The sequence below is a fragment of the Xyrauchen texanus genome, chromosome 30, assembly GCF_025860055.1.
Source record: "Xyrauchen texanus isolate HMW12.3.18 chromosome 30, RBS_HiC_50CHRs, whole genome shotgun sequence".
NCBI classification, from domain to species: domain Eukaryota; kingdom Metazoa; phylum Chordata; class Actinopteri; order Cypriniformes; family Catostomidae; genus Xyrauchen; species Xyrauchen texanus.
The window spans coordinates 23127315-23141136 of NC_068305.1; the positions used below are offsets into that span (position 1 = coordinate 23127315).

General features: G+C 35.7%; 2 protein-coding genes across 2 annotated transcripts; both read right to left on the reverse strand.

Moving 5' to 3' along the window:
- Positions 1–642: 642 nt before the first annotated feature.
- gtf2h5 (general transcription factor IIH, polypeptide 5) lies at positions 643–1673 on the reverse strand. The gene is made up of 3 exons (XM_052099148.1): positions 1571–1673; positions 1316–1401; positions 643–1228 (listed from the first exon to the last, which is right to left on the reverse strand). Exons 2-3 carry the CDS (start codon positions 1348–1350, stop codon positions 1048–1050), a joined length of 216 nt encoding a protein of 71 aa, XP_051955108.1. The 5' UTR covers positions 1351–1401; positions 1571–1673; the 3' UTR covers positions 643–1047.
- Positions 1674–3131: 1458 nt separating this feature from the next.
- On the reverse strand, positions 3132–12358 carry serac1 (serine active site containing 1). Its single transcript, XM_052098505.1, is given in 9 exon segments — positions 3132–3320; positions 5490–5633; positions 5724–5943; positions 6969–7090; positions 8083–8214; positions 10244–10333; positions 10630–10772; positions 12063–12099; positions 12268–12358. Coding segments are annotated over 9 exon segments (1116 nt in total). The 3' UTR covers positions 3132–3183.
- Between the last annotated feature and the right edge of the window lie 1464 nt (positions 12359–13822).

Consider the following 13822-nt stretch of genomic DNA (forward strand, 5'->3'; position numbering starts at 1 on the left):
AAGCATATAAACTTACCTATAAAAAATCATTCCTATTTTCCAACACATTAGGACACAAAATACATCTCCATGCTTTTTTTCTCAGTCTAAAATAATGCTCATGAAAATAACATTGATAAGATTGGAATTTTTGCCCTGAGGTCATCTGACTTTATAATTTTAGATAAAGATTGTGAGTTGACACCAGACTTTATATTAAGTTGCATGTCCTCGGTATATGCATTGACCCCCTTTTTTATATTTTTCACAAGCAATTTGGCAGACTCACTCATTGATCCTCTCCCCAACCTCTTAAATGTTTATATCCCCCAAGGTACAAAAAACCGTTTTAGGGTTAATAAAATCAGCTGGGCTTAAGGGTTCTCTGATATGCAACAAATTCATGATGCAGCCTTTTCTCCCCATGCCACAAGTCTTTCACCAGCTTTTTGTTTACACTTCAAGTTCTCCACTGTCAGAACAGCCTTTAGTCAGTTTTCTGCAGGTTGCTTAAGACTGTGTGTCACTAAACATCCATAGGGTAAAGGAAAAGTATGTCCCAGCGTTAATTTACACCTGAAACCTGCTGAGAAGTTAGCTTGCCACTTTGCAAATCAATCCAAGAAACCTATCAAGACATTGAGAACATTTGTATACATATATATATTTATTTATTTGACTAACAAAACCTGCATCCCTTTCATTTGTACATTATCCAAATATATTATGGATATACATGATAAATTATTTTTTATTTTGCAATGTTGAAAAACTAAACGTAATTAGTATTTTTAGTGAATGCCACTTCCCTCGCAAAACACAGTTTTAACCATACATTTCTAAAAGTATCAGAACATAGAAATGAAACTCTTTGAAACATTCTTAATCTTAAAGAATTTACAAAACTTCAAATTTGGATGCCACAGCCATCTAAACCATTAGTAGGCAACATCTTGGTAGACTATCATATATATCTTGCAGGTGCATCTTTGTTGATGCGTTGTTGTGGAATTGGCTCAAATAATCTCTACTTTCACCTGCTACCACAGACCGTAGGAAGGTACAAATTTATTTCTGAGTGACGGGGAATGAATTCTGATCCATTAGTTCTCCAACTCGCTCCTGGAGGATCTGCACAACTTCAGCCAGGATGAAAACGTGTGTGTCGTCCAAATCTTGGATTATAAACTTTTTCCCCAGTGCTGACGTCTCGTCCAGATACAGAAGAAATTGCTTCATAGCTGGATCGCTGTTGAGTATGAAAAAAAGGGAATCATAACTGAAGGTGCACTATAGCATAGCATTTTTGAGAAGTTATGCTATAGGTAAATCATACCATTCAACGAGAACTCCTTTCAAAACATTAACCATTTTGGACTGGATGAGTTAACACTGTTCGTCCTTCAGTTAAAACCTCTGTATCTATTTAAGGAAGAAGGCATAAAAAAAAAACATTTTCCAGTCCAACATCAATGTTTGTACACTTATTCAGACCCTTTCACATGCTACACCAGTACCTCCGTACGCCACGTATTCAATTTCTAATAATTTATAGACCAACATTTTTAAATCACAGGAAAATTACACTTACATTATTATTATTATTTAGTGTTTCAAACGCCACCTCGACTAGTATCAACGCTAGTAACAATAATCTCGCTCTACTACTTTTATTCGATAAGATGAAGGCAGCTCTACTGCCACCTGCTGCACTGGAGCCCATGACGTTTTGACCGGCACTTGTGTTTTATACGTGTTTAAAGGGACAGTACACCCAAAAATGAGAATTCTCGCATCATTTACTTACCCTCATACAATCCCAGATGTGTATTACTTTCTTTCTTCTGCTGAACACAAACGAAGATTTTTAGAAGAATATCTCAGCCCGTAGGTCCTCACAATGCAAGTGAATGGTGACCAGAACTCAGAAGATCCAAACAGCACATAAAGGCAGCATAAAAGTAATCCATAACACTCCAGTGGTTAAATCCATATCTTCTGAAGTGATATGATAGGTGTGGTTGAGAAACAGATTAATATTTAAGTATTTTTCTTTTACTCTAATTTTAAACTTTCACTTCCACTTCCATATTGTGATGTGGAAGTGGCCTAAATATTGATCTTTTTCTCACCTACATCTATCATAGTGCTTCAGGAGATATGGATTTAACCACTGGAGTCATACAGATTATGCTGCCTTTATGTGCGGTTTGAACCTTCTGAGTTCTGGTCACAATTCACTTGCATTGAATAGATCTACAGAGCTGAGATATTCTTCTAAAAAGAATGTCATACACATCTGGGATGGCATGAGGGTGACTAATTGATGAGAGAATTTTCATTTTTGGGTGAACTAACCCTTTTTTAACAATAACACTGAGAAAATTGGCCATAAAGATTTATATAATCCATTTACACCATAGTTATGATAAAATGATGATATGATTATGTGGAATGTGAAGTTAGGATGCACAGCTTTATTTAATGTACTGACAATTTGGCAATATTTCTGTCTTGCAAACACTCAACACCAGAATCAATGGCAAAGAAGTATGGTTCAACGCAAGTACAACAGTTAATACATTAGTACAAAAATATCCACAAATTACAGCCAACAACAGTACCAAATTTTGCATTTGAGGTAAGGATCCAAAGAAGGCTGGCGAGTTAAGAAAACAAGGCAATGTTATAACAATGTTGTTCTAAGAAAAATAAATAATATAAACAAATTGACTCTTGAACTGTGCCTTGAGTTAACATAATAAACTTCTTACGAATTTATTTTTGTGTTACAGCATGTATAGTCCAGTTAAAATGAAATGACAAAAAGTGCTGACATAGAATGACTGAAATACTGCATACAGTACATTATCTTACTTTAGATTCCACATTAATATATTAAAAGTTAATCCAAGGGATTCAAACAAAGCACCTTCTTTATGGCAAGAATTAAAAAACAAATGTATTTTTTTAAATAAAAGTGAGAATACAGGGGAGTTTCCATTTTACAGATCTATGAGTCTTAGATTTTACAAAACTAGTACAAATAAAACATTTACTCCTTTTCCAGTTATGCAGTTTTGAAAATTCCTTTTGGTCATAGGTAACACTATCTTATAAAATGTAAGTGGTAAAATTCTTCAGAGGTTAAGAATAATTATCGCAATCGATCACTTTAAGATTGTAAATCATTGACTTAAAAGTTCACTGAATTCTTGGCCCCCCAAGAGCATCCTGAATAAATTGGAAACTACGTTTATAAAGAAAGGAGTCCTTTTTTTCTGGTTTGCAGATGTTGAGGTGATCTACATTCACCTGGATGAGGTCCCCAACTCCCAGCTCTGAAGGGGAAAAAGGAGAATGAAACTTTAATAATAAGTTGGAGCATTTACTTTCTGAATAAATTTTAAACCTGAATACATAGGCCTAGTTTAGAATCAGAATCAGAATGAGCTTTATTGCCAAGTATGCACACACATACAAGAATTTGTCTTGGTGACACAAGTGCACAAACAATACTGTTAAAAAATTGAAAAAATATATATTGTGTGTGTATATATATATATATATATATATATATATATATATATATATATATATATATATATAAAAATGTACAGATTTTGCTCTTCTGGATTGAAATTGGTACTTCTATTCACCAAAGTGGCATTCAACTGATCACAATGTATACTATTACAATTGTTTTTTTTTTTCAGAACTTCTTAAACTACTTCAAAGTGTTCTCATCAAAAAATCCTCAATGTGCAGCAATGACAGATTTGCAAATCTTTGGCATTCTAGCTGTCAGTTTGTCCAGATACTCAGGTGACATTTAATTTCACCCCACACTTCCTGTTGCACTTGCCATAGATGTGTCTGTCTTGTCGGGCACTTCTCACACACATTACAGTCTAGTTGATCCCACAATAGCGCAATGGGGTTAAGATCCATAACACTCTTTTCCAATTATCTGTTGTCCAATGTCTGTGTTTCTTTGCCCACTCTATCCTTTTCTTTTTCTGTTTCAAAAGTGTCTTTTTCATTGCAATTCTTCCCATAAGGCCTGCCCCACTGAGTCTGTTGTACATGAAACTGGTGTTGAGCAGGTAGAATTCAATGAAGCTGTCAGCTGAGGACATGAGAGGCGTATATTTCTCAAACTAGAGACTCTGATGTACACATATCCTCTTGTTTAGTTGTACATCTCGGCCTTCCACATCTCTTTCTATCCTTGTTAGAGCCAGTTGTCCTTCATCTTTGAAGACTTTAATGTACATCTTTGTATGAAATCTTTAAAAAAAAATGGACAACACGGAGTTCTTTTTTGACATTTTGACCTAATATTGACCGTAAGACATGCCAGTCTATTGCATACTGTGGCAACTCAAAAACAAACACAAAGATAATGTTACGCTTCATTTAACGAAACAAACGGCTTTCAACTGTGTTTGATATAATGGCAAGTGATTTTCTTGTACCAAATTAGCAATTTAGCATGCTTACTCAAGGATAAGGTGTTGGAGTGATGGCTGCTGGAAATGGGGCTTGTCTAGATTGGATCAAAAATAACCTTCTCAAACAGTGATGGTGCTGGGTTATTTTACATCAGTAATGTCCTGATTAATGTACTGAATGCCACTTTGGTGAATTAAAGTACCAATTTCCTTCTGAAACAGCAAAAAAATGTACATTATTCCAAACTTTTGGCCACCAGTGTGTATACACACTAAACACTTGACTGAAATGTTTCTCATGATCGTAAAAATCTTTTGATCTGAAGGCGTGTGCTTAAATGTTTGAAATTTGTTTTGTAGACAAAAATGTAATTGTGTCAACATATTAATTTCATTATAAAATTTAAATGTAATAATACATTTTTTTTTTTTTTAAATTGATGACTTGGACCAAATAATAAAGAAAAGCAGCCAATATGTGCCCAACATAGATGGGAACTCCTTCAATAGTGTTTAAAAAGCATCCCAGGGTGATACCTCAAGAAGTTGTTTGAGAAAATGTCAAGAGTACATGTCTCAAAATCAAGGCAAAGTGTGGCCACTTTTAAGATGCTAAAATATAACAGTTTTTATTTATTTTGGATTTGGTTTCATCACAACATAATTCCCATAGTTCCATGTTTGTTATTCCATAATTTTGATGACTTTACTATTATTCTAAAATGTGAAGAAAAAATTATAATAAAGAATGAGTGTTTCAAAACTTTTGACCGGTAGTGTATGTACAGTATGTACAAATATAAATCTGTTATATACAGATGCAAGGGAATGTAATGGCAGAAGAGGTAGGGTATGTTGGATAAATATAAATAGACTAAGCTGTGTATTGCACATAATTACTGATCACTGGGGCAGTTTTAACTGTTAATTTTGTTTTATGAATGTTTCAGACTACCAAAACATTAACATAAAATTCAACATTGTTATAATATATATAAAACAAATAACGAATTATATAACGATGGCTTAATGTAGATCTTAATTTGTTTGACCTACCAGCCGATTCAGATGGAACAACCAATATATTAAGCATTGCACCAATGGAAGTAGGCAGTGTTTCTGCAAAGCTAAGGACTTTGAACTCTCGTTCTTTTGCAATGTTGAGAAAATTTTCATGTAAGTCTCGCAACGCTGGTGAGTCTGTGCAGAAATAAGCCAACAGAAAAATGATGTGTATAAATGAGATTTGGGACATGAAGAATTAATATTCAGAGTAAAAATAATATATACCTCTACATAGTTCCCTCACTTCTATGGAAGGAAACAGAAGGTATCGGACATTTACAGAATACTCTGCCATGAATGTGCCATGATGGGGAACACTGTAGAACAGAATTCCCTTTGTGTTCTTAATCAGTGCACTGAGGTCAGGATCTTTTGAGGCATCTAAAAGCATCTTTTTAACAAGTAAACCTACAGCACAAGAAATAATAAGAGTTACTGTAATAGTCTCCATAATAGTAACAACTTTTATAACTTTTTCTAAAAGTTAAGCTAAAGTCAGACTGTACCAGCTGCTATTCTGCTGTATTCTATTCACGGTTTCTACACATTTTGAACAATTAATTACAATTACTTTTCCATGACTTCTCCAGTAGATTTTAAGGATTTTAAATCTGAATATTTTTATTTTTTATTTTATTTTTTCAGATTGCACTCATGAAGTTCAATTTCTAGCCAATTAAATATTTCAGAGCAAAGCATTAATAGAAATCATTATATTTACTATGGAATTTTCCATGACTTAAGGTTTTATTAAAAGGTGCACTCAGTAATTGTTTACCCCCATCAAAAAGTTTTACTCAAATAAATTAATTGTAATTTTGAAACATATGCATAAAATCATGGCCACTAATGTGAGAGGAGGACTCCAGTCATAACAAAAAAAATTATAAAAGCGGTTTTATCCTACATGCGGCAGGGGTGCCCTCATGGGGGCTGCCATTCTTTAATCACATGACCAGCTGAATACAACTCGCTTAATCTCAGTAATCATTTTGTTATTGGACACATTTATTCATGTATTAAATGAATCATGGCTGATTGTGAATGTTATCTGTAACTGAAAACTGTTGATTTTTAATTGATGCTGCTTCCACACCACCAGGTGTCACTGTAAGTCCAAGATGACTAACAGAAAGTTACTGAATGCACCTTTAATTTCCATTACTTTTCCAGACCTGAAAAATCACAATTGCAGAAACAAATTCCCTGATATTTACAGGTGTTTCATGATCCTGCAAACCATGTCTATTCCAAAAACCTTTACAGACAGAAGCATTGACCATAAAGATGGCATCAGAACAGATAGATTATGGTGGTTTCACTGATAGTTGGGTGCTGGTTATTCTAAGACCCACCATAGACTAACCTCCCATACTATGGGCTACCCAGACCACAGGCCTGTCACCTACACCCGCATCCTTCAATTTCCTCAGCAGTTCTTGACTCCTGTATGCTAATACAGCAACTCACATCCTCTGTGTGTGGCAGTGGAGGAGGAGGGAGAAAGAAGCGCAGGTCCACATTAGGGATGCGGGCGAGACCCACAGATGTGCGCTGATCTACCACCTGTGCTGCTGTCTGGTACTGATAATCTGTGACAGACAGGCCAAAACACCAATAAGTGCCCATAGTGTCTTAAAGATATACACAAATTTACATTTACATTTATGCATTTAGCAGACGCTTTTATCCAAAGCGACTTACAGTGCACTTATTACAGGGACAATCCCCACGGAGAAACCTGGAGTTAAGTGTCTTACTCAAGGACACAATGGTGGTGACTGTGGGGATCGAACCAGCAACCTTCTGATTACCAGTTATGTGCTTTAGCCCACTACGCCACCACCACTCAAATGGAACAGGTGTTCTAATACAGTTATTAGTGTAAGCATTTATTCAACTTCAGTTCTCTAATGTTCCTTTATAAAACCCATGAAATGAATATTTCATGAGTTTTGTGCCTTTTAGTCAATGTCTATTAGCTTTGAAGCCACCTGTGTGCTAGTGTACTCCTAAACTATGACAAAACTTAGCAGATTAACATATATAAAGAAACTAAATTAAACTGTAATTTAATAAACTGTAATATCTATAAAGTTTAGAGTCATCATTGAGGATTTTGATTAAATATGATTGTAAATAGTGTATAAAAATATGTAAATAATAATTGTATTTATAACCCCAGTGAGCAAGCAAGGCGACTGTGGCAAGGAACACAAAACTCAATAATTTTTTGGTTAATGGAGAATAACCTTGGGCGAAACCAGGCTCACAGTGGGGTTCAGTTCCCCTCTGCCTAAACAGCATGAATATAATGCCAATATTAGTTATTACAATTATTAGTTATATAATATATATGCTACTGGCTTTGTGAAAAAAGGGACAAGCCCTTCGATATGTCACACGTAAACTTCCTGATGTATCCTTCAATAGGAAACAATTCAACACAGGAAAGAAAACTGCATTCAAGTGATTTGGGGTCAAAGATGGGGTCTTTAAATTAATCAAGTCTAACCAGTGAAACATCTAATTAATATCAGTGAATCTTATTTGTAAATTTGACAAGTGTGCTGCGGTTTCTCACCCTGCCAGTGGTGATTCTGGGCCAGGTCCTGCACCGCCTGCTGTCTCACGAACTGGTCGGCAGAAAAGGTTTTCTTCAACAGGACCCATAGTGCACATTCATGAGAATCTGCGTCCAGATGACTGAGATGCTCTGATAGAGATAGTGAGAACACAAAAACACACATTAGTACATGATCAAACTGCAAACACTCCCTTGCCTAAAAGTAAATGTGATAAACATGGAAAAACTTCAATAAAGCACAAGAGTAAAATATTTAGCAAATATATACCACGAAAAGATGCCTTTGGCATGTCAGTTAACAATGGGTAGTACAACAATCTACAGTCTATTAGCCTACTGCTACAGCTCACTCTTGTTTTGAACTGCTTTTCAGCCTCAAACCTGATGCCTTCAAGTGTGCTGCGATAAAAAAGACAAATTCAAGGCAGATTTTGCAGAAGGGGTTCATCTCAATTCAGGATAAAAACATGAGAAAGATTGCCCCATTTACAACAGAACAACATTCCATACCAGTTCCAAAACTGTCAACTTTATCATTCAACAAAACGCTTGCTGCAGATGTTTCCTGATGTTGCCCTAAAAACCCTGAAATTAGCAGACTGTCCACATTCTAAGCATGTCCTTTGATATGCTTGTGGGTCCCTGGATAACACTAACTTTCAGTATGGTAACATTAAAGGGATAGTTCACCAAAAAATTTAAATTCTCTCATCATTTTCTCACCCTCATGCCATCCCAGATGTACAGTGCATCTGGAAAGTATTCACAGCGCTTCACTTTCTCCACATTTTCTTATGTTACAGCCTTATTCCAAAATTGATTAAATTCATTATTTTCCTCAAAAATTCTACAAACAATACCCCATATTGACAACGTGAAAGAAGTTTGTTTGAAATCTTTGCACATTTATAAAAATAAAAAAAATCACATGTACATAAGAATTCACAGCCTTTGCCATGACACACAAAAATTTGTGTTCAGAGCGCTCTGGACCTCTGACTGGGGTGAAGGTTCATCTTCCAACAGGACAACGTCCCTAAGAACACAGCCAAGAAAACAAAGGAGTGGCTACGGGACGACTCTGTGAATGTCCTTGAGTGGCCCAGCCAGAGCCCAGACTTGAACATCTCTGGAGAGATCTAAAAATGGCTGTGCACCGACGCTCCCCATCCAACCTGATGGAGCTTGAGAGGTCCTGCAAAGAAGAATGGGAGAAACTGCCCAAAAATAGGTGTGCCAAGCTTGTAGCATCATACACAAAAAGTTCTGAGGCTGTAATTGGTGCCAAAGGTGCTTCAACAAAGTATTGAGCAAAGGCTGTGAATACTTATGTACATGTGATTTATTTCGTTTTTTATTTTTAATAAATTTGCAAAGATTTCAAACAAACTTCTTTCACGTTGTCATTATGGGGTATTGTTTGAGCAAAATAATGAATTTAATCAATTTTGGAATAAGGCTGTAACATAACAAAATGTGGAAAGTTGAAGCACTGTAAATACATCTGGATGCACTGTATATTACTTTCTTTGTTCTGCTGAACACAAACAAAGATTTTTACAAGAACATTTCAGCTCTGTAGGTCCATACAATGCAAGTGAATGGTGATAGCACAAATGTAATCCATATGACTCCAGTGTTTAAATTAATGTCTTCAGAAGACATATGATTGGTGTGGGTGAGAAACAGATCAATATTTAAGTCCTTTTTACAATAAATCTTGTTTTTGGCGATTCATGTTCTTTATGCGAATCACCACCTACTGGATAGGGAGAAACATTTATACTAAAAAAGGACTTAAATAGTAATGTGTTTCTCACCCACACCTATCAAATCACTTCAGAAGATATGGATTTAACAACTGGAGTTGTATGGATTACTTTTATGGTGCGTTTGTGTACTTTTTTGGACCTTCAAAGTTCTGACCACCATACACTTGCATCGAATGGACCCACAGAGCTGAAATATTCATCTAAAAATCTGCATTTATGTTCTACAGAAGAGTCATACACATGACCTTGGATGGCAAGAGGGTGAGTAAATGATTACAGAACTTAAATTTTTGTGTGAACTGTTTCTTTAACAAAAAAAATTTCAACATTGAAAAACCACTAACAGGTATCATGACTGTAACAGCAAATACAGAGGAACCACTCACCGTCCAGTGGGCGAAGCAGAACCCTTGAGGTAATTGCAAGAAACTTTCTAGCTGCTTTATGAAGCTCCTTCCTGGTTTAGGTTGTGAGGCCTGGAAAAGGTATAAGGTCTGTTAAGAGTAATTAATACATTTCTCAATCAGTTGTAACAACTAAATGATGAAAACAACTATAATATTAAGCAATAACCTATAATTTAACTAAAATGTAATTATGATATCCCTGCAAGCATTTATTGACAATGTATGCACTGTTTTAGCTTGTTCTTTTCTCTAACAAATCTTAGATTGTTGCTTTTAAACAAATAAACTCAGTGTTACTCATGTTCAAAACAAGCAATTTATCAGTAAATGGTTTAATGTCTGTTGTAAAAACTGACAGAATGTACCAGAAGCAAGACTCTCTTGTTCTCTATCAGTGGCATGAGTCAGGTAGATGTAAGACTTGTGTTTCTCTTTTAGAATGGCACTGGTGTCGATAGTGATGACCTGGTTCAGAGTAACCACTTCATACTTGATGAAAACACAGCCTCTGTGATACCAAACTTGATGTCAGAATGTATGTTGGGGATTCAGGAAAGGTGAATAAACCTGGCTGAACTAAAATAGTTTTCACTACTCAGAAGATCCACTTAAAGGGATACTTCACAAAAAACTGAAAATCCTCTCATCATTTAATCACACTCCAAGATGTGAAAGACTTTCTTCTGTTGAACACAAACAACGATTTGTAGATGAATATTTCAGCTCTGTAGGTCCTTTTAATACAAGTGAATGGTTCCAAAACTTTGAAGCTCAAAAAGCACAATGCATGTATAGGCAGCATAAAAGTAATCCATACGACTCCAGTGGTTAAATCCATATTTTCAGAACAATATGACAAGTGTGGGTGAGAAAAAGATCAATATTTCAGCCCTTTAATTAATATACAGTAAAGCTTCACTATCAAATAGCCCTCCTAGGCCCTCCAATAATTCTTCTACTTCGGTTTTTGGCAATTCACATTCTTAGTGCATATCGCCACCTACTGGGAAAAGAGGAGATTTTATAGTAAAAAAAGAGACTTAAATTGTTCTGTTTCTCACCCACACCTATCATATCACTTCTGAAGACAAAGATGTAAATCATAAGGATTACTTTTTTTATGCATTTATGTGCTTTTTGGAGCTTCAAGGATCTGGTCACCATTCACCTACATCAGGCGTTCTCAACAGGGGGGTTCAAAGGATGCCAGGGGATTCTGAGAGCAAATTAGTTGAGAGGGGTGTGTAAGGTTACAAATGGGGGCCATTTATCGGTCATAATAATCAAATCTATCATCAAGTTCCTCTTTGCAATAAAACATTTATCTAGACTTGGACTATATTAGTTGGTTCTCAATTATATGGGTTGGGTCATCTTATTTTGAAGTCTAGCGACGCATTTGAAGTATCTGGTTTAGCAGCGTCAAATACAAAGTAGGGGGGCGTTCATCAAAAAAAGGTTGAGAACCACTGACCTACATAATATGAACCTACAGAGCTGAAATGTTCCTCTAAAAATTATTGTTTGTGTTCAGCAGAATTAAGTCATACACATCTGGGATGGCAAGTGGGTGAGTAAAGCATGAGAGAATTTTCATTTTGGGGTGAAAAAAATAGGATTAGTATAGGATAATAGGATTAGGCATAAATTACTTTTAACTTGCTTTCTCCGACTTTCTCTGTCACAGTATAACATATTATTTTAAAGCTTTGCAAATATCTGCGAATACATACAATAATAATAATAATAATAATAATAATAATAATAATAATAAAACAAAAACACCCTGCAAACTTACCCCAATACTATTGCTCCTGTTACTTTTGCTATTTTCCCTAAAGACAAGAAAGAGACCAACTATAAGGACTTTCAGGAATGTAGCAGGACAATATGATGGGATGGGACTAAATTAACAAAGTGTCGCTTCTAATCTGGGCATATATGCACCACAGATGTCCAAAAATGCGGTCTAGGCAGGCAGTTCACTAGGTTTGGTGTCTTACTGAGGTCTTTCCATGGCAATGCTCTCTTCACAGCAGGTCCAGAGGTGCTCAGCCTCCGGCAGCGGATCATTCGCAGGGCAGACAAAGACATTTGCGGCTTCACTCGCAGATATCCAGGCCAAAAGGCCGGTGAGACATATATTAAAGCTGTTTATGATTACTTGCTAACTGAAGTGACCTTCTCACGTCGATCGATCACACCCTATATACAGGAGGTGGAGGACTCATGACATGCCAGCAGAGAGGTCACTGTCAGCTGATCTCTACTCGAACGAAGTGAACAATGTTTGGGATTTAGAGAAGATGTGATTCTCATTAAAGGCTAAATGTTCCTAGACGTCTTATTACTACTTCGATGGTAATTCGTCATTTGATAAGCTGTCGGCTTGTACATACAATGTCGAGGTAGTTAGCTGGATAGCACTCTGGTGAAATTCTGAGATTGAGAGTTAAATAACACGTACGTTAAATGTGCAGAAGTTCCCTTAAAATATACGCGGTTTGAGCGAAATTAGTTTTGACAGAATATATAAACTTGAAATGTACTTTTTGTGTGAACGAACCTCAACGTGAAGCGACATTATTACCGTAACGGAAAAGTCAAACATCGAAAGGTGCCTACCGTAATAATCTACATTGTGCGCATAAAAATTGTTCAGCATAAGCAGGCCTACATAGTTTTCCAGGAAATTAAGTTTACAACTGAAGTATGCCATATATATATATATATATATATATATATATATATATATATATATATATATATATATATATATACTGTTAAAATACTTTCTCCTTTATCAACTTAATATACATAAACTACTCTTATCTTGATTTCCCTGAAAACTGTAAACTAATGCAACAAAATGCACACTTCCGGACTAGAGTTGCCACCCGTCTCCTTGAGGGATAGTCGAGACGAGATTTGTCCTGTATTTGAGCTGGTTAGATGGCATTTCGCCAATTTAACACTGTTATATGTTGGAAAATTTGCCTAGGTGGGTAAGGGACCGTCTAAAAAGGTCCATACAGTGCGCTAAAACGTGCTAATATTGTGGAGGGTGTGGTAAGGGACTGCCTGAAAAGACGTTTACCACAAATGGTGGTAAAACTGTGGAGTTTTTTCTATATACATTTTCAATAGGGTTAGAATGCAATCATAAAGACAAGTACAGGTGAAGGAAAAAATAAACAAATACAAATTATAAAAACAATAGATAAGATAAAGAAGACAAATTTAAAATTAAAATATATATTTTTTAAATATATTTTTAACATATAAATTATGTCTTTTTTTATAAGTCATGGGCCAGGAAATTCTCATTTTAGCACATACGAAAGGATAAGTAATTTTTATTTTAGGATGTGGTTAGGGGCCGTGATTCCACCATTTAAGTATCCCTTATTTTAAAACTTCAAAAGTGGCAATCCTATTTCTGACTCTGTGACTCTATCAGAACATTGATCTATCTGTCTGTCTGTCATCTGTCTTTTTGTCCCATCTACCCACCTATACAGTATGTATATCCATCCATCCACAGGTGACGTGTCTGTC

What these genes read in the sequence shown, in the direction of transcription:
- gtf2h5 (XM_052099148.1), bottom strand. Translation starts at nt 1,350, where the DNA reads ATGGTTAATGTTTTGAAAGGAGTTCTCGTTGAATG. An exon ending in AAAGGAGTTCTCGTTGAATG is followed by an intron (nt 1,229 to 1,315) that starts GTATGATTTACC and finishes CATACTCAACAG; the next exon opens with CGATCCAGCTATGAAGCAAT.